General features: G+C 30.4%; 1 protein-coding gene and 1 long non-coding RNA gene across 9 annotated transcripts in view; one reads left to right on the plus strand and one right to left on the minus strand.

Annotated features, from left to right (window-relative positions):
- The window catches only part of LOC130663617 (AF4/FMR2 family member lilli), a 57,264-nt gene that overhangs the window by 4,990 nt on the left and 29,648 nt on the right, over positions 1-22,626 (plus strand). For 3 of the 8 annotated variants that reach the window (XM_057462934.1, XM_057462937.1, XM_057462935.1), the window contains one exon: positions 22,122-22,308. In XM_057462934.1, coding sequence (XP_057318917.1) covers positions 22,122-22,308 — 187 coding nt within the window. Of the gene's footprint in view, positions 1-5,053; positions 5,184-5,245; positions 5,379-5,428; positions 5,666-7,032; positions 7,221-17,860; positions 18,142-22,121; positions 22,309-22,626 lie in introns of those variants that run through there. The other 5 variants (XM_057462939.1, XM_057462938.1, XM_057462942.1 and 2 more) reach the window with 5 other exon arrangements.
- On the minus strand, positions 491-3,437 carry LOC130663624 (uncharacterized). The gene is made up of 4 exons (XR_008989226.1): positions 3,053-3,437; positions 2,569-2,989; positions 2,280-2,431; positions 491-1,492 (listed from the first exon to the last, which is right to left on the minus strand). It is a non-coding gene; the product is annotated as an uncharacterized LOC130663624 (long non-coding RNA).

Raw genomic sequence — 22,626 nt, forward strand, 5'->3', positions numbered from 1 at the left:
TATTTTCTGGAATATAAATATTTTAAGTCCCAACGGTAGTTTTGTAATAAATGTAGTAAAATGTTATGCTCATATATATGTTGGATTATAAGTTTATAAATATATTTACGTATACTTGTAGCAGGAGTGAAAGTATTTATCCGAGAAAAGATTGGAATGTCAAATGAAAAATATATATATTAACAAATTAAATATCTTCCTTATGATATTATTATATTTTTTGTTCCGTAGTAACGAAAAATATATTTTTATCATCCAATTATTAATATACTTTTTATATTTTCCTAATTTAATTAATGTCTAATTAAAAAAACTAAATGACTGTCCGGTAATTGGTCAATAAAATGTTAATGTCGGAATTATTTATCATTTGGTTGAGTAATTTTGATAAATGTCTTCAAATAATAATCGACTTTTTTTATATAAATTTAATTACGTTTTTTATTTTTTTTTTTTTTAACGAGTTTAAAAAAATTACAATCTGTTGTATCCACTCGGTTAGTTTGTAAATAAAAATTATAATAAAGTTATAAGGCAATAAAAATGTAGACGACGATATGGAGATAAAGAAAAGTAAAAAAGGTTGCTCTGGCTTCAAGGTGACGAGTGGCCAACGAACTGCAAATAAGTAAAGAAAATAAAAATTATAATAAAATGAGAATAAGAATAAGAGGGTAAAATAAAAGAGAGTTAAATATATTTTAAAAAAATAAAAATTGTTTATCATGATTAGCATTTTTCGTCAACTTGTAAACTATATCACAAAAGTAATTCCTTTGTCGCGAGGTTTTCGAGCCGGATGACCCCGACATACGTGGCATTCTGCCTTCTCATGTGTATGTGGGTCGAGAAATACCGCACTCGCTAAATATATCCGTACGTGTGCAATCTTCCTCTAATGTACTCTTAACCATACGTTTATCATTATCATATCTTTTCTTTTCTTCATCATCTTATTCCTTCTTTACTCTTCTCTAGTTTTATCATCATCTCCATCACCCTCCGTCATCATAAATTTATCTCATTAACTTCCACATGTATTACATTTATTAATTTCACGGTATTTTGACAAGTGTCAAAAACACTTAATTGAGCAGTTAAAAATAATATTTTCTGGTAGATTATGCTTGCGCAAATAAAAAACCATATGCTCAAGTATAATATTTAACTTGGGTATAATAAAACAAAGTTTAATGAATTTTAAAATAAAATATATAGAGTATTGTAATGCAATAAGAGCATTTAACTTAACACTGTCTGGGAGTAGCAACTTTTTAATAGTCTCGCGCCACCGCGTTTGATTGTAGCTCGAGACCGCCTTTGTAAGATCTCAATCTCTTTTATTTTCTTTATCTCCTTTGAGCTGAGCTCTTTCTTCTCTCCTTTAATTATCATTTTTTATATCGTTTACTCATGTCTGTTTACATAATCTGTATCCAGTAAACGTCTCTCGCTACCTTTTATTGTCTTCTCTCCATTGACTGGGAATCATCTTAAATAAATAATTATTGTACTAATTATTACAAGGATCAATTCAATTGTAGAATGACAAACGTTAGTAATCGTGTATACATAATATTGTAAATAATAATAACAGTAGTAATGATAAATGACAGCACAAGAAGACAGTTGGACTGTATGAGTATACCTAGAAAGCTGAGTGTTAATATTGTCACGCTTCAAGACTCTGAAACTGCGCAATCAAGTTTAATGTTGCTTGTATTATATGTATATGTATGTCTGTAAACTCTTGCACCGGTAAGCAAGGCCATCCAATCAATAATCTTTATTTTATTTTTTATTATTCATACAATTGATATAATTATTCATAATATTATTAAATTATAAATATTATTTATTTATTAATTTATTAAATTCCATATGATATATCAACTATTCACGTGATTTGTTACGTGATATTAAAAGAGTATGAGGTCGATAGAAATTTCTAAATTCTTTTCACTCGGTTATATTTTATATTCATTTATACGCTATCTCAAAAAAATATAATTTAACTTTTTTTTTATACTTGTATGTAATTATTTTCTCTTTATAAAATTAGAAAAAAATACCGAGTGATGTATGTTAATATAAATATTTAACAATCATATCCGTTGTAAAAAAAATTATTAATTGAATATCAAAACGCGTGTACGTGCTGTCAATTTACTACAATTATAATACAAGTGCGATATGATTGTGCGGTAAAGTTGAGAATGAAAAGTTGGAAAAATATAAATATAATCTATGATGCGAAAAAAAATAAATAAAAATAATACGTCATTCAGAAGTGTAGTACAGATCCCGATGCTGCTGAGGTATGTGATGGGAGGACATGCGTCATATTGCTGTGACGTCACCGTGTTCAAACGTACGTCGACGGTAGTACGAGTAGTAGTTACTTGTTGCATACCTGCGTCATTTATCGTTTCTATTGTAAAAAAAAAATTTTATTTAATTGCGATTTCAATGGAAAATATCGGAGCTAAAAAATTTAATTAAGATAATAAATACGAGGTAATACTTATTTTTAATTACAAGTATATGTACATATTATTATTTATTTACCTTTTTTTTTTAATAATTTGCGGGCTAATTTAAACTCGAGTGTAAGTTCAAGTCTAAGGGCCCGGTATTTTAACCGGAAGTTATACAGTTATACTGTGATAATATGGTAGTTGTAACAAATAGTGTAACATTTTAGTACAGAATGTAGTGTAGAAGTTAAACAAGTTGGCACGATACCAGATATCCTGAGAGCTCTTCAGTGCTCACCGTGTCAAGGTGCTGGCTACTGCACTTCTCTTGCTAGACTTTCACAGCATAAATGTCTATAGACAAATAGACAAATTCCCTAGTCGAGTATAATTGTTTTTACAATAAATATAAACATTCAATTTAACCAAAGTTTAATTAGACAAACTAATTAGCCGTCCAAAGTCTTGCTCCAAGTTTTTAAATTTAAAAAGTCCCCGCGTTATTTAAAAAGCTGAAATAAAACATTTGCGGTAACTACGTACGTCATTGTTGCGATAACATTAGTCATACATACATAATTATTTAAAATATATTATCTTGAATAAATAGCCGACGTACAATGGCAGTTTGTAAATTTATCGGCCGATAAATACACGAGCATTTACTAACGGTAATACCAATTTCAGTCGACTTCCGCAGACTCGGACACTGATGTATTTTTTAAATATTAGTCTGTATTATTATTATTATTATCATCTGGGCTCCACTTTTAGTTAACTTGTGTTTAATTCTTGGACGATGTTAACTATTTCTAGGTCGTGAATCGCCGGCACGTTTAATCGGTCAACGGACGGAATCTCTCATTGTTTATTTGACGTTTGTTTGCTCAGATATTGCGAAAGTCACGATATCATTTACAACAAAGAATCATATAATAGAATAATAATAAATGATCCTGAAGTTTGCAGACAATTGACAGTTTTCTCATTTTTTTTCAACAAATTAAAAAAAAACAAAAACTTAAATATGCACATGTAGAAAATTTAAAAATCTATGTGCAATTTTTTTTTATAATTTGTCGTTTTGAAAAAATCAAAAAATTATTATATGTCGGCTGACACGATGCTTTTAATTACCGAGTTAATTGTCATCATAAAAATTATTGTCTGTTAAAATTTACTTTGATTGTTGAAAATAAATAAAATTTTTAATGGCTGCTACTTTAGTATCATAATAATATTAATCTTCTAGCCATTAATTTAAATAGAATAAAGGTACCGTCTTTGGCGACTTTAGGGCCAGTTTTAAACACGGAAAATATTTTAATAAATTTTTAAAATACGGTGACATAATTAATTTTAAAAAATTATACAAAGACACTTTTATTTCACTACAATGGAACTTTTTTTTACTTTTTCATTAATTAAAATATGATACTGAAGTTAGCCGAGGTCTAATAATTTTTGGATTAATTTCCTAACGATAAATTATAGAAAAAAAATAATAATTCAAAAAATTGCACCTATAGTTTTTTTAATTTTCTACATGTGCATTTTTTTAATGATCCTGAAGTTGGCCGACAATTAAAAATTTTCGGATTTTCTTTTTCAACAAATGAATTACCAAAAAAAAAAAAATCTAAAAATATGTACATGTAGAAAATTTAAAAAACTAAAAGTGCAATTTTTTCAAATATTTTTTTTTATTACTTATCGTTTCAAATAAATTTCAAAAATTATTAGACGTCGGATAACTTCAGTATCATTTTTTTTTTTTATAATTAATCCTCTAATTGATACTGAAGTTAGCCGACTAATAATTTTTGGATTATTTTCCCAACGATAAATTTAAAAAATTGCACCCATAGTTTTTTTGATTTTCTACAAGTGCATATTTTTCATTCTTTATTTTCGTAATTGTCTGTTAAGTTCAGGATCATTCAAAATAAAGTACAAAATGTCCTAAAATGGAGAAGTGGCCGCAAATGCAACTCCCGTATCTGTAAAAAAAAAATAACAAAAATAAAATAAATTTGATTCCACATGACATGAGTAATTAATGACAGAATAATTGATAAGCTTAGCCAATACAAATCGGTAAATTAGTGGGGCAGTTAGGTCTCGGCTTAGGTTGATTGGATCCAAATGAGTGCTCAGCGCATTACATTTGTACTGTTGATAATGTGCACGAGTAGTTTAACACAATTGGGCTGAGTAGATGTAGTTGGTAGTGCAAGTGGTGTGTCATAGTAGTGAACCTAAACCTAAACCTAAACCCAGTAGAGCAGAGTAGAGTAATGTAAGCAAAGCAGTAGGCAGTAGCAGCAGCAGCAGCACCGGAGCGCAAGTTTTTAGTGATTGTGTTTAACATTTGAATTAAAAAGCGCGCCGCTAGATGTCAGCAGAATGAGGATTGTTAGTTTTCTGATTGCTCAGTCGCTGAACGGTTTGTGCTGGTGTTTAAATAATATGTGTACATGCATACAATAATCCGTAGGTCTGCTCTGGTGTATAGGTATATATACTATCATCTACTACCCTCTCCTCTTCTCCTCTTGATGGGATTGGTCGTCGTCGTACTGGCGCTGGTTACAGAACGGCGATTGCAATATGGCTTCCGCCATCGTAAGCAAGTGAGAGTAGTCAAAGTGTCAATCCTCAATAATGTAATAATATCAATATTATATTTTATCGTTATTATATAAAGTGAGTTTTTATTTATAATATATTGTTATTTAAATCAATTGATAATATTATTATGGGTTATTAGTGTTTATATTTGTGATTAAAACACAACATTGACAAGTTTCCAAGATTACGATGAGTTTAGGTTCTTCTCTTACTCTATACTCTACTTGCTGGAATCTTCTCTCTCTCACTCACACATTTATATGTATGTATGTATATATATATATATAAATACTTATACATATATGAAGACAGTAGACTGGTATTAGTTGTGTCGTGTCGATCGCTTTGTACACAAACATCTTGACGACCTCATGAATCTCTGTCTTCTTTTTCTTCAGTGTATATGTGAGTGCATGGCCTCTACTTCTTCTTACTCGTCTTCTTCGTCTACGTCTTCTTCTCAGGCTCAATGGTACCGTGCGAAATACGCTGTTACACCAGAATTTACAGTGCCCACTAATGATTTAATATTTATATAAAATTACAATGATACTCAGGTATTTTTTATTTATTTATTTATTTATTTATTTATATATTTATATATTTACTTATTCTTTTACTTAACTTTGTTTTGTTTATTTACCGTCATGATAATACGGAGTTTAAATATCGTGCCATTTTTAAATACCGACCTGTAGATGTGTCAGTTTGTGTGAGTGAGTTTTTAGTCCACGCGTCGACATTTTATAATTTTGTTTTATTTTCAAATTCTCAGGATCAAAATTTTCATTTTTTGAGTTGAGGCAAAGTGAAGAAGCCCTTCCTTGCCTCCCCTCCTGCGCCGTCGTTCTCTTTTCTGTAGCAGTCACGTAGCGCGTGTACAGCCGAAGAAGCTCCTTCATGTTTGTATATAGATAGATATATTTATATATATATAAATACGTATACCTGTAATGTGCAAGTGTGTCCACAGACATTATTGTACATGATAAAATAGCCTGGACTACGCTGTGACTGGTGTGAGTTTAGCATTCGTGTACAGTGAGAATGAAAAGTTATACATATACATATATATATATATATATATATATATATATATATATATACATATGTAATGCAATGATGTACGTATGAGTGAGTACTCTGTACACTTGGTATTACTAGCTGACGAAAATCGGACGAAAGACAGAGAAGACAGATGTTGAGTGAACAATGTAGAATGTATGCATTTATGTATATATTTATCTATATATGTATATGTGTATGTATGTATGTATGTATGTAAAGTTTAGCGAAAGAGAGAAAGAGAAAGAAATAGTTTAGTGTAAGCTGGGTACTGATGAGAGTGAGTGAGCTAGTGAATGAGCTGCGACGTTGCCAAAGCGCCCCCTTCTCGATTTTCTGTCGTCTCTATATCGTCATTTCTGTCGTTGGTCTCTTTTTTTTTATTTTCTTCATTCTGTCCTGTACATTTGACGAAAAGGAAAGAATATAGTTACTACCACTATAACAACAGCAACAACTACGGAAAAGAGTACTGAGGTAGAGGAAAAAGAGACCGCGAAACGGTGGACCAAAGAAACGAAAGATAAAATAAGAAGAAGAAGAAAAAGAATAAGAATAAGAAGAAGCAAATTTCGCACACTAGTCTACTCGTTGGGCTATAAACGAGCAGACTGTGGACTGGGCTTTAAAAAAGATATGTTTGGATGTTTAGTAGAGTAAACCAAGACGAGGAAGATAAAAAAAATTTTATCGATTTAAATAGCTCGCGGTTAATTACTATTTAATTTATCTTCTTATTGGTAGTTGCTGTCTCTTGGACCTTAAATTTATTACACTCTATTTAAATTAATAACCCATGATATTATTTAACGATATTTATTATACCGGTTGACGTTACATTGCGGATAATTTCTTACAGTTTATTTTTTACCTACAAGAACTAACGCTCAACGATAATAGTTATTTATAATAATAACAATAAACTTGAGAAGAAAGAACATATTTAAAAAGGTGTTTGATGCCATGAGAGTGAAGGTAGCGTGTGACACGTGACACATCGAGTTACGAATACAAGGTGGCTAATTCAAACACCATGAAGAAACCGCGGTAAGTCCATCAATTCTTTGATCACCTTCATATTATGTCCCACTTATTCTCTATTATGTCTTTTACTTGAATTATTAATCCAACTGTCGTACACAGAAAAGATCTTGAGTCAAGAAAATATTTTGGAAGACAAACGTTTTCAGGAACCAGGTGAAGATTTTCTTGAGCCGAGATAATTTGTCTTGGTCATGACCAGAGGAAATTTTTACTTTATCCTAGAAAATTGAGGTTTTCAAAAAAATTTTTTTGAATCTAAAATATTTAAACTTTATCTCGTTATTTTTATTGTCAATTTCTTCACTCTTTTTATGAGTGACAAAATACAGTCTATATGTGCCCGGGTAAAAAAAGTATCAAATTTAAGCCAACTGAACTAAATGAAGTCAAATTTGACTTAAATTGATACTAAGTAGGTCAAGTTAGATAAAAGAAATCGAAAATGCATGAAAAGACATTTGACTTTGGCTACATGGAGAAAAATGGCCATAAAAGATGTACGAATTTTTATTATGCTGTCGACCGAACTTGAGACAGGAAGTTGAGTCGCCAGAAAATTATTATACTGCACTAAAAAAGTATACTTTTAAAATTCACTGATAAATTGTAATGGAAATTATTTGTCTAAAATAGGAATCATGGTAGAGAATAAATAATTTTTAGATGGTCACAATAATTTTTTTGTCACAGCTTCCTGATTCTTTGGTCGACAGCATAACGAAAATTCGTACATTTTTTGTCTCCATTTTCCTCCGCGTAATTTGACCCACTTGGTATCCATTTAAGTCAAAAAACTCAAATCTGTTGATTTTTTGACCCGGGGTGTAGAGTAGAGGTACAATTTTTGGCCAGTTTTGGACACTTGATAAATTAAAATGAAATAATTTTTAATTTTTTACATTTTTTCATTGATTAAATGTCCAAAAATAGAGCAGTGGCCACAAATGCTTCTTCTACCCTAATATACAGAGAAAAAATTAAAGCAAAAATTTCCTATCTCTAGAAAGTAAATTCAAAAGTGTTATGGGAAATTAGTTAATTTTAACAACGAAAAATTACCAAACGATAAGTAAAAATTATTCTCCTTTTTTTAATGTTTACTCATCTGGTAATTTTTCGTTATGTTAAAATTAACAAATTTCCTATAACAGTTTGGAGTAAAAGGCTGCCCAATTTAAAAACACATTAACTGACAAAAATAAAATTTTTGAAACATGCATCGAATCATGTTCACAAGACTCCACTGGAACTAAAAATACTAAAAAATCGATTTAGAAAAATTTGTCACTGTGTTTTGAAATTGGGCAGCCGTAAATTTCGCTTTAATTTTTTTCTGTGTATAAAAAGTAACAAGTAAGTGAATAAAAAAAATGTTAAAAATTTAATAGCGAATTTACAAGTAATGTCTGGCAGTAGCCAGAGTAAGATTTTTATTTGGTCATGACGATGGGATAAGTAGTTTCGAAACTTGATAACCGTCGTCGTTGAGTCGTTCCGGAAACATACCCTGGCAGGTGGTACAAGCCAGCAGTGTAGGGTCGGATATTGTATACATATATATTTTTTTATGACTTTTTATTAACCCTGTGAGTAATAAATTTCATATAAAAAGCAATAGCAGTAATTATGTATATCTGTTGTCTCACATAAAACAAACTTATAACCAATTAAATAAAATAGTATCCCAGTTAATAGACGAAATTATCTGAGTATTATTGATTGGCGGTAGCTATTGCTATTGATTTGTCCATCAATGTAGGCCGATTAAACGCTACATCTCCACCACCACGCGGATTAGACAAGTGATATGTTAACACTAGTCACTTGAGCGCAAGTTAAGCAAAGTCTAGGTTGCTAATTGTTTTTTTTTCCAATAATTTGTGTTACAATTAATTGAAACAAAAAATAATAAACCAAAATATTATTTTTTTTATATATAGAATAGCTTTCTCTTAGGACTAAGTTCCAAGAATAGCCACGGGAATAGTAAAGCGAATCGTGAGAACTGCGCAATCTATGGCGTAGTATAATATTGTACTACTCGATATATAAAACAGCAACTGGTTAATATAAAGTATTACTTTTACAAACCGATATATTTATTTAATATTTTTATATGGAGTAATAAATGTCTGTAGTGTTAACATGAAATATATACAGATTATTAAAACATATTAAATAAATATAATATCATAGGGTAGTTAAATGGATGTGTCAACTTGACGTAACTTAAACTATAAACACTTGGATATTTACATCAACCAGGAGGCATATCGTAGTTGAAACACAAAACGCCCCGTGCATGCCATGAGTTTACACTCAACTTGTACAGCAATGTAATGTAACGTGTGTTATGTATTGTGTGTATCGGGTTGGTTATATTATACACATATTCTCATATATGTGGATATATATAGTATATGGGTACCTTAGTCAATGTCTTTGTATTGCAAACAGAGCTCAAGCGTAAATTGTGTAGTGGTGGTGAGATGACCGCCAGGTTGGCTAATATAACCTACACATACATGCCCATATAATCCACCACCAACGCGATACCAACCAAGCAAAGCCAAAGCAACCCAAGAGAAATAGAGACCGAGATCTGTACATACATAATTGAATATGCGTTGTTGTATATCCCAAGTATTGACCATCGAGGCAATACACCAAGTACACGGTATATAACCTGGCCAATCCTACTGCTGCAGCAGCAGCCGGTTTAGTTGTTTAGTTACCCGGGATCCACTTACCGGTAAATTACTTTTAAACTTTAACTTGGCTGTTTTAAATACCACGGAAAAAAATGATGAAGGAAAATACATATTTACTTTTTTTTGTTTGGAGACCGGTAACTTTTACCCCTGAAAAATAGCTATTCTTGTTTCGTCTTTACTTCATGTACCCGAAGATTGGAACGTTTTTCGCGAAACGAAAATAAGAAAACGAATTAAATGAACAGAAAAATTATATGGGATCTAGATTTATGAAATGTTTCGCAAAAGTACTAGTATACGAGCCGAAAATTGCGGCCACCCCCAATTACCTTAAGTCATCTTTAAGCTGTCAAATTACTTAAATTTTTTTAATTTTCGTTGCGTGAAAAACGTTCCGATCTTCAGGTACATTTCACTTTGATTATTTTCAAATCACGTGTCTCTTTCATTTGTGTACTTGAATTGTATCAACTCTCTAGTCGATTGGGTAAACCATCAGGACTACTCGGGCATTTAATGTCCGAGCGCCTTCAATTCTGATAACGTAGTCGATAAAGACTGCGACTGACAACCCACTTTGATAATACCCTATCTCAAGTGTACAACCATCTATTTCCTTCTCTTATCCTTTAAACGGTATTTATAATTTGTAGATTACTCTCATTTTATTATTATATTAATTGTTTCAAAATATATTGATAAAAAAAAAGATGTCTTGGTCCAAAAAATTTTTGGCAATAATTGAAAATAAAAATTTTCTTATGGCGGGAAAAAATTTTTGAGGGAAGAAATAATTTCTTAAGCCAAGAAATCTTTAATTTTTGTGTACATTTATATGAATGTATATATTTATTTTGATTGTTAGCATAATTGAAGGCACATCTGATCCATTTAAAAATTAATTTATTGGTAATATTTTTCTAGTTACATGTCCAATATTTTAGATCAATTTTATAAACACAAACTTAAAGTTAATTTAAATTTATTTGTTTTAAATCATATACATTTGTTTGAATATATATAGGGTAGAGGTACCGTTTTTGGGCACTTGAGGGCCAGTTTTTGACGGTGACCGACCTAATGAACTTTGAAAATTGAACTTTACCAATTTAAACTTGACAATTTGAACTTTGGTAAATTTGAACTTTTATATATGAATGAATTTTAATGAATTTTATATTATGAATGAATGAAAAAAACAGGTAAATAAATAATTATATAAAAAAAACATTATTCTTGATGAAAGAAATACTAAATTATTCAATGTTCAAATTAACCAAAGTTCAAATTTACAAAAGTTCAAATTGCCAAAGTTCAAACCCAAGCGGCACAAAAAAAAATTGTTGACTTTAGGTTAAATTTAAAACGACAATTTGTTATCATGAATTTAAGTTAACCAATTGTTGACTTCAATTCAACAAAAACTCAACATTTTTTTTGTGCCGCCTGGGAAGTGTAAAATTCAAATTTTCGAAGTTCATTAGGTATGGAACCGTTTTTGTCACTTAAGAAATTTAAATAGAACAATCTGTAAAATACGCAATGACAATTAATTTTAAAAATATATACAAAGATACTTTTATCGCTTTACTACAATGAAATTTTTTTTATACTTCTTCATTAATTAAAATAGAGTATTAAATGTCCGGGAATGAAGCCGTGGCCCCAAATCACACTTCTACCCCACATGTATTTGTTTTGATTGATACTTATGATTGTCGGTGCAATTGAAGGCCTATTTGATCCATTTCAAAACTGATTTATTGGTACATAATATTTTACTAGTTGCCAGCATCTTCAGACCAATTCTGTACTTAGATAGACAATTACGAACTTAAAGTAAATTACAGTTTCATTATTATTATTATTATCTAATAGATTTTTTAAAATTCATACCCAAGTATTTTAAACCAAATTTTGATAGCTCATCTATTTTAAATGCCTCATAAATTTAATATCTTATCATAATTGTTAGTTATTGATAACATTTAAAAATATAATATATTAAATTTTTTTAATAGTCAAGTGCATTAAACTTTTTAGAAGAAAAAAAAATGACTTGGAGCTCCATTAAATAAAGTTAAAATTATATATTAATTATTAATAACGCTGTACATAATTACATATGTACATTACGTGAATGTATGTATGGCCATATATTATTCAATTAATATTTTTAATTAGCAGAGTATTTTAAAACATACTTGGTAATTGTAGTATTTATAAATTAAAATAATTTAATTAAAAAGTATCATACACATTATTTAATTTAGTAGTCTAGTGTAATTAAAATTATAAAACACGATATGAGAACACAAGTAAAATCAATATATCATTCTGATAATATATTATGTATTTGCATAAGTGAGTTTTAACTATCTATTGATTTTATTCTATACTTTATATTGATAGAAACACCTAAGAACTGGCATTCACCTATGCCGTATCTTGTACTGATTGAATAATTTATGAATTAAAATGAAAAAAAATTCAATGATATATAGAACGTAATAGTTAGCATGTATGTCTATAGATTACAGACTGAGCTACTGATTTTCTGATCAAAGAGAGAGACACGTGTAGGTCGAAGGTCGTAACGTTGTTGATTTCGTGACCTTTTACTTCCATCTACTTGTTATGTAGGTGGCATTAGATGATACCTACGCTGCCAAGTGGATTGTAAACATTAATTATCCGTCACTTTATTTTTTATTCGTTTTTCGATACTTACATACTTACTTTATATACAAAATAACTTCATTATCATAATTTACAAATTATTTTTCGGAGTTTACAATTAAAAAAAAAAAACGGTTTATTATGTTGAGGTAAAATTCCTAATTATTGACACTGAAAAAATATGAGACATTATGATATATACTTATATATTTGATTAAAATTTGATGATTTTTTTAAAACTTTGTAAAAAAATCAAAATTCTAGGTTAATTATTAAAGATACAAAAAAAATTACATAAACAATTTTGTAGCTGATTAAATTCTCTATAAAAAATGTCTCATTATATTTTTACGTACATCCAATTATTTGGAAGCTATTGCAACTTTAAGTAAAAAATTAATTTTGTTTTAATTGATCCGTTATTTTATTTTCGCTATAACTTCAAAACTATCAGACATACATTGACAAGCTTGAAGACCTTTCTTGTAGAAAATTAAATTTCCCACAATTTTTACTTCAAAAATTTTTTTCTAAATTCAACAGTTTCGCTACAAATCTTATATTATATAAAATAAATTAAAATTTTCGTTGACATTTGAATTAAAGATTGCAATTAAATAAAATAGTGATATAAATTTTTAATTTTTATTGGCGCGAAATATGGTAGTACCATTCGCTGCCACTGCTCTATTTTCGGACAATTATAACTTCATTTTATTTAATGAAAGATAAAATAAACTTTTCATTGCAAGTGACATGAAAGTACATTTGTATACATTTTTAAAATTAATTATGTCATTGCGTCTTTACAAATTAACATTTAAATTTTTAGTGTCCAAAACTGTCTGGTGCCCAAAAACAGTAGCTCTGCCCTAAGTATTTTTAAAAATAAATTGGGTCCTTCACCTAAACAACTTTTTTTTATTTATTACAAAAAGATAAAAAAGTCATACTCGGATGTATAAATTGGAGTGTTTGTACGATCAATACTTTTAAAAAGGTACATACAGACATAGATTTGAGAAATATTTTGGCAGATTGTGTATTATAAAAGGAAAACTTAAAATGAAAAATGAGGTTGGTAACCCCAGCAACAGAATTCTAAGTGAGTCAGAGACTTACCGGATATGGTGTGGGGCATCACATTGTAACCCAGGTACTCTCTGCAGTATGTATTTATTATTATGTACTCCAGTAGTTGTCCGTAATTTATTTTATCGCAAACTTCTTATAACCTTTATTTTATTATTATATTTTATTTATAAATATTTAAGTCTAAATCGATTTGAATTGTTCAATATTGCAACATAAAGTAAACCAACTAAAGGTTACACTAGTTATTTTGTCACAGTCCAAATTCCAGAGAAAAAGTTTACCCACAGATTAGGCTTGACTCCATTGTTTGCGTTGTCTCATTACAAATCCCCGGAATACGGAATTCTGACCATAACTTTCACACTAGTGTACTTACATTAGCATTCACCCTTCAGAGCGCCATGTCATGATCACGAGTGATCACGTGTTTCACTGAATTACATTTTCTTTTAACATTTACAATCGCAGATTAATTTGTTTAAAAAAAAGTGTGTCATCTCGAGTTAATTTAATGTGAAATCGGGTGTATTATGAAATTAATGTTCCGGTATTAGTGTTCTATTGTGAGTCATTTTGCTGTGGGGTAGTCCAATAAATTTGTTGGTTATTTAAATGACTAGACAATTCAATCAGTAACAATCGTTTTGTGTATTCTTAACTAAACGTGACAAAGAGGATAAATTATTGTGTAAACGTTAAAATATCCTTTTTGTTTTTAATATTGGAACCTTGCTATTGACTGGCATATCAATTAACGCTGTTCTATTGCCATGTATTTATATCAGTGAGTATTCATCAACAATATTAATAATAATAATAATATTAATAATTAGTATTTCTATGATTATTATCATTGAGGTTAGGATTTTAAATTTTGTCTTTACATTTTCTGTACAGAAAATTGAGTTTTTTTTTTTACCAAAGAATTATAATATTTATTATAGACAGTTTAAACAAAAAGTTTATTTACAGAAAGTAAAATATTTAAAAAAAAAATTGATAAATTCTATCATTGAATTCTGGCGTTCAAAATTTTGATAAAATAATTTGTCAATTTTTTAAAAAAATATTTTATATTCTAGTAAATGAACTTTATTTTAAAAAAAAATTACTACACAGAAAATTAAATAATAAGAATTACTATCTAGTTCTGGAAATTTCTAGCATCAATCCGATAGTAGTGAATATTATCTAGATGATTGTATAAATCATCTAGATTGTAATATTCACCACATGCTGAAAAAAAATGCTAACTATTACCATCTTGCAATGGGGAATAATTACCATCTGTATGTGATAATCATTATCTTGCTTTTAGGTTAACTATTCGTTTCTTGTATAGTAATAGTTACTATTTCCGGAAGTAATAGTTACTATCTAGATAATAATATTTCTTATGTCTGAAAAATTTTTGATTTTGCCTTCTAAGATAGCAATGATTATCATCACGGATAAGAATGGTTACCATTTAAATAAGAATGCTTACCATCTCTCATCATTTAAAATTATTACTTAAACCTTAAAAAACTATGATACTGAAGTTAGCAGACGTCTAATAATTTTTTGATTTTTTTTTAGACGATAAACCAGAAGAAAAAAAATATTTGCAAAAATTGCACCTGTAGTTTTTTAAATTTTCTACATGTGCATATTTTTATTTTTTTTTTTTTTTCTTCAAATTTAATTGTTGAAAACAAAATCAAAAAATTTTGAATTGTTCGTTAACTTCAGGATCATAAAAAACTACAAGACACTTGTCAAAAAAATGCATCTGTTATTAATTTCTTACGTTCTACTCCATAATATTTACTAATATTCGGTCTAGGCGCGCTGTCGATGAGAATCTGAGTATTTTTTACTAATATTTTTTTTCCTTGTAGTGTATAATAAATATTGTAACTTTCCCCTCAAAAATCAAATTATTTTGAGTAAATTACATAAAAAATTGATTTTTTTTTTATAGTAATTTTATATCTCTACTTTTTGGCATTTCCGCCATTTTGGCATGATGATAGGATGGATGGTGCGATGATCGGGAAAAGAGAATAACCGAGAGTACAGTAGAAGTATATAGCTAATGTAAGCTTGTGGTAGCAGCGTTGGTGGTGGTTATATACATATATACATATAAATATATACATACATACATAAGAACGATACATACTCAGTTTAAACTACACAACTCTACAATGTGTACATTAGATGCATATCGTTTTCTCTCTTCGCCATCTCTTCGTTCAGACGGTTCAGACATATAACATACATACATATATGTTTATACATATACATATATATATTTACGTCTATACAGTTGATTTCGTTTACCTAAGTCTCGGCTGGTTCTCTTGTTGCCTCCATTTCGCTCATAGTATCTCTGGATCTCTTTGGTGCACTCCAAGTTGCCAATAAAACGAGTCTTGTGTGACGTAGATCGAAAGCTCGATCGACTTAAAACCTTATCTTCACCAATATCCCTTATTTCATTTACTTTTTTTTATTAATTATTATTATTTAACCAAGCGATCTTACAGATATTATTACGTGTAATTTATGTCTGCAACGACAATCTATTAAAAGATTAAACAAATTTATTAATAAACGTCCTAAAATAATTAACGATCGATAATTCTTATTGAATTCTGGAAACGTAATAAATATTCGGGCTAAATTTACAACACAATTGCGATTATTACGACTGAATATATAAGTTTTTAATTGACAACAATTATATCACTGATAGTGATAATTTAAAAATAAAGAGCGGTAAATTTGGTTTTAAAATTAAACTCATTCAGTAAAGTTTGTTATCCATAAATTAATATCGTTACCTATATATTTAAACCTTGTGAAAAATAAGTTATTTAAATGATCAATCTATAGGTAGATCGTTATCATATAAAACCTAATAATACTCAGATAATCCGATGACATAAAAGTTATTGTGAGTGGTTTACATGCCGCGGTCTATTAATTCCCTCATTGGCTCTGCTCTCTTAGTCAGAAATAATAATTCCGCGATTGAGTGTGCATATCAATTCACCGTCAATTCCACACATCTCAGCACGCGTCCATGCTAAAGACCAATCCAGTGCTGAGAGATATCCACCACCATAAACTTGTCTTCTCTCCCTCATTCTCATTCTCATCCTTTTTATCCTCAGTCATATCATACTCGTACTCATTTTCATCACCGATGCTCTTTATATATAAATATATGCGTATTGTAATATCGGGGGTGTCCAGTGTACATACAGACATATAAATATATTCAATACGGAGTACACTGTACTCCAAGAGCCGGAGTATAGATATGTAGATAGTGGCGCAGGTTATATTCATAGTCGGTCGACGTCGTCGTCGTCGCCGTCGTCTCGCCGTGCTCTCTTTCTTCCTCAGATTCCCAACTCGATGTACTAATAAATCTATATTCTCATCTCACTTGCCCACACGTTTTCTGCGGCGCGCGAGGCGGCGTGATGGTCGAGCGGCCATTTTGATAATCTCTCCCACCTCTGGTCGCGCGCCACTTTCCCCTCTCGTTACATACACCCACCCACACACTCTACCAAACACTCACACACCGACACACAGACACACATTTTACAAAACCCGTCTTTCTCTCATTCACAATCTTCTCTTTCCCTCTTTCTGACTGAGTTTACTCCCGTCTTGTCAGCGTACACCGTCGCTATTTCGCGCACGTGTGTGTCTTGTCTACGTGCGCTGTCTGCTCTGTGTAGCGAGCTTCAAAATGTATATGTAGATATATATGTATATATATATATCCCCGCACTACCATCTCTTGCTATCTATTTGGTACCTTTGTCTCGCTCTACTCAGCTCAGCTTTTTCCTCATCATACCAAACTGTCTCGATCTTTCTCACTCACACTCTCTCACACACTCACCAATTTACCAATATCATTTTGTTACACCACTACTACACTCTATTACTTTTGTATAGTAGTAGTAAACCTCAAAAGTAGTTGTGTGTTTAGTGTGTGCGTGGTTCAGTCGCGACCGGAAAGTGCCAGTTTCTCCTGAGCTCTAATCGCCTCGTTGCGCTTCCAATGCTGGAGGATCGTGACAGTTTTCTATTATTTGAATAGTTAGAAAAAAAAAATTTTTTCTCTTATCAATTCCTAATTAAAAAAAAAAAAAAAACATTAATAACAACAATAAATGATCATGTTATCAAAGACGACGCAGTAAATGTCAGTTTGTTTTGATTTTAAGATCGTCAATAATGGAGCAATGTCAATGTATGTAAATGAGTGTTTATCATCTCGAGCACTGCATTACATCAAAATAATAAACCAATAACACCAGTACGGGTTTTAAATTTTAAAAAACATTTTTTTTTTCTGTTCACACGACGATGATGATGTCGATGAAAAGACCGCCGGTGTGTTTTGAATCTTTGGACAGTCATCTAGTGTGAGTTCTATATATGTATATAAATATATATATATACATACGCATGTGGGGGAAAATTGATGACGCGCGCGCATGATTCGTCTTTACGATCAATCAGTGTGCGTGTATGGATGTAAATACGCGGGTATTTTTGTGTGTTTTCATCGTATTTTCGTCGTAGTCATCAGTTGTGTACCACATATCTCAATGTAAGACGTAGAGGTGACCTTTTTATAAACACACACATACATATATATATTTTAATTCGGTATATGCGCGCAATTTGAGTTAAAACTTGAGACAACAATAACAATCGTGCTGTACAATTGACAGTAATTATTATCATTATCTTGATATTGATATTAATATATATTTTATAGACATTTATTTAAATACCGAGTGTAATTTAAATTCGCGTATGTGTATAAATTGTATATGTGAAGATATGATGGTTATAAAGTAGAGAATAATAAGAATAATAAATAAATGAAATGATATAAAAGACATATAATGTGTGTGCATGTGTGTACATGTGACATATACGTGCCGGAGTTTTTAAATAAAAAAGCGACGTGGTTGCGTTGAGGCGCGCGTTTCCGGATTAGCCGCTTCCTCGGGGCCACGTCGTTGACGTGAGCTAGTTGTTGTAGTAGTGCGCACATTTAATTAAGTGCTGCATATGCACAAGTGTGTATATTTTGTAGTGCACTGCTTCCGGAGGGTTTTTATGCAGCAGTGATATTATAGATTACAATTCAAGCATGAGAGTACTAAGTTTTGTTCAGTCGTTTAACTTTGTCTTGCTATTCTTCTTCTTTTATTTCTACTTCTTCTTTGTCTTCTTTACCACCGCGACTTTTTCCACCTACTCCACCACCACCTTCACCTCCTCCTTCTCCTTCTACTCTTTCTTCTTGTTATTATTATTATTATCATCATCATCATCCCACTTCTCGGTCTTCTTTCTTTTGTTGTCAAAGTCGCCAAAGACAATTGTGATAAATGATTGTGATGCGTCAAGATTATATTTGGATACATTAAAAAGTCCGTCACGCTTTTAAACTCCCGGTGAGTCTGCAATAATAAATAAATTAATTTTTAATTATTATTTTGGGTAAAAAATAAATCCAATAAAATAAATGTCAGTATGAATACTGGGTAAAAATTTTTTTGACATGACAGATAAATTTTAATCCGGCAATTTATTGAAATAATAAAAATTTTCGCGCACGCAACAGCCTCATCACATATGCGCTTATATATATGTATATGTACGCGTGGTAAACAGCTTACAGTGCAAGTTGATCCGGCATCTTGCTTATTTTTGACGCATGCACAAGTTGCCAAGTTTACCAAGCAGATATGGAGAAAGAGGTCGCTCTTTTATGCGTCATCATGATTGGTTGTTGGTAGCTGACCTCGCGCAGCTCGATAATAAGCCTTCGCTACAATCATTGCCTCACTATTCCGCCCGTTTCCTATATGTAATAATATCTTTATATATATATTTGTCTTTTACAACATAATAATAACAACAACAATAACAATATGTAATAACCCAGCATAGACTAGTAATTTACGCGGGTAAATTATTGTTTGTTAAACTGATGATCGTTATATAGCACGTGGGTTTGATAGTCACGTTGTATCAATTGTCGCTTTTATTTATACAGCGAGCAAACTGTTCTTCTTTTCAAAACTTTTAAACTCGCTTTGATACTTAACTCAGTTGTTAACTTTTACATTTTACTTTACTTTGAGCTTTTACTTATTTAATTATTTTTTTTTTTTTTTTTGGAGTGCCTATTGTTTGCGTGAGGATAAAATAAGCTGCGTTAAAAAAACTCGGTCGCAGGAGACACTAGACGACGTTTTAGTTCAGAATAGTTGCGCAAGTTGGTTTAGAGCACGTGCCTAGAATCACGTACATGCATATATATATGCATATATATGAGGAGAGAAAGAGAGAGAGAGGGAGAGACAGAAAGAGGTGAGGGTGTATGCATTGAATAAGTGAGTAACGGTCTAGTAGTGTATAGGGTTGAACACTGTTGAAGGAATAAGGTGAAGGGGGGTTAAATGTGCAAGTGTGACGACACTTGTGTGAGGGGAAATGCGATAAGCCGATTGCCAATGCTCGTGGGTTTGCTAGATATCGATCGAAGGTTAATCGTCGTAACACTCAAAATTATTATTGTCACGCGGGGTTCAGTGGCTTCACTGTAATAGACTTTCTATTACTTATTACTACAATATATATGTATCTATATATGTATATAACATATATATTTATATTTAGTTGAAGTAAAAATTAACGAGTATGTTTATTTGTTATTGATTGTAAATAAAAAAGTTTTATCGTTTATCTAAATAAATAATTAGCAATTAATAAATATATAAATATATATCTATTTAATTATTGTAATGTCATATTATTAAATTTTGTTCTATTAGTAAAGATAGACGCGCGTGTATGAACTATTAGATAAGGTCACGGTCGCGGATTTGTGATTACGAATTTGCAAGTAATTTATGCACAGAATTATTACGTTGGGTCTCTAGCATAATTTCGAGTATTGAGATTAAGTTCATATAATTGTTTTTAATAAACATATATTTATAAACGGTATTAAAAAAGTTGTTAAAGTTTTCAGGAAATTAAATGGATGTGGTTGAATAAATTTGGCGGAATCACTGAGACGTTAAGTTGAGAGAGAGCTGGTATTAGTTTTGAATTGCAAAGAGCTTTACTCGCTATTTAGTCTACAAAGAAAATTTATAATACCCGAAACACAAGTTATTTTTTATTGGATTAGATTTTATTTGTACTTATCAATTCTTACTTTGTATTGTTATCGTTTGTTATATTTATCATTGGTCTTAAAATAAATTTAAAAACCCCCAGTTAAATTTAATAGTTTCATGTTGTGTAAATAGTGTTTTTTTTACACGACTTAGATACTGATAAAAAACGTTAACTGTAGTCATTAATAACAGAGTTACGGGTGACATTGAGACAACAAGTTGGCAAATTATTTTTATTATTCAATGACAATGCAAAAATATTTATTAATTTTTAATTTAAATGAGTTAGTATTGTGTTGTGATATTTATTATCATTTACAAAAAATATATACAATTAAATTTAAAATTTTCGAGGGAACATTGTAGGTAATATGCATGAGTGACGTTATAACTGTGTCAGTATGTCAGTGTCGAAGTCGACCTGCGTCTATGATTGTCGATCTCACGATCATTTGATCGTATAGGTCGCGAGTGCACAAGAGAAATCTAAAAAAAATAATAATAATAATAATAATACTTAAAGAAAAGCAACAGCAGTAATTGCATAATAACATTTAAGTGATACAAGTATACTCAACTTACATAATTTTTTTTTTGAATAAAAATAATTCCACAAATTTCGATTTAAATTTAAAAAACAAATCTTTGAAAATTTGAAATTAATTACCAGCAAGAAAATTTTTTTTTTAATAAAAAAAATCCTCAAATTTCGATTTAAATTAAAAAAAAAACAAATCTTTGAAAATTTGAAATTAATTACCAGCAAGAAAATTTTCTTTTTAATAAAAAAAAAATCCTCAAATTTCGATTTAAATTTAAAAAACAAATCTTTGAAAATTTTAAATTATTTACCAGCAAGAAAATTTGTTTTTGATTAAAAACAATTCCACAAATTTTGGGTTTAAATTTAAAAAACAAATCTTTGAAAATTTGAAATTATTTACCAGCAAGAAAATTTGTTTTTGATTAAAAACAATTTCACAAATTTTGGGTTTAAATTTAAAAAACAAATCTTTGAAAATTTGAAATTATTTACCAGCAAGAAAATTGTTTTATTTAAAAAAATAAACGAATCTTAGCTGGGCTTATTTAAATTACAATTAATTAGTAATCATTAGTAAATTATATGTTAGAATAAAGTAGACAACAAAATGAGTACGACTATTATATATATGAAATATTAATTTGTGTTACAGCGTGGACCGGGACCGGCTTCGAGAGCGTGAGCGGCAGGCACGCGCGGCGATGTCGGTCCAGGCAGAGCAGGCAGCAGCAGCCGGAGGTCCAGAGAATTGCCACAGCCACCACAATCACGGCCATCACCATCATCACGCTAATTCCCACGTGTCTGCAGCTGCCTCGCTCTTCCGCGCCCCCGTCAAGGTAAATTTTCATCATCATTATCATTATCATTATCATTATCATCATCATCATCGTCATAATATGTCTCGTATCACTTATTCTTACAACTTACATTTAATATAATGTGCTTTCACACACAATACACGATTATTGCAACACAAACATTGTCTTCCTCTACTTCCACCCACGCGAACATTACAATTATTTTATCTCTTTCATCACATCGTAATCATTCTCTTCATCATCTAATGCAATATATGTACATATACACATACACATATATATAAAAGCTATTCTTTACTCTTCATATGATTTAATTAATCGATTTCGATCGCGTTA

Source organism: Microplitis mediator, chromosome 2 (genome assembly GCF_029852145.1).
Source record: "Microplitis mediator isolate UGA2020A chromosome 2, iyMicMedi2.1, whole genome shotgun sequence".
NCBI classification, from domain to species: Eukaryota; Metazoa; Arthropoda; class Insecta; order Hymenoptera; family Braconidae; genus Microplitis; species Microplitis mediator.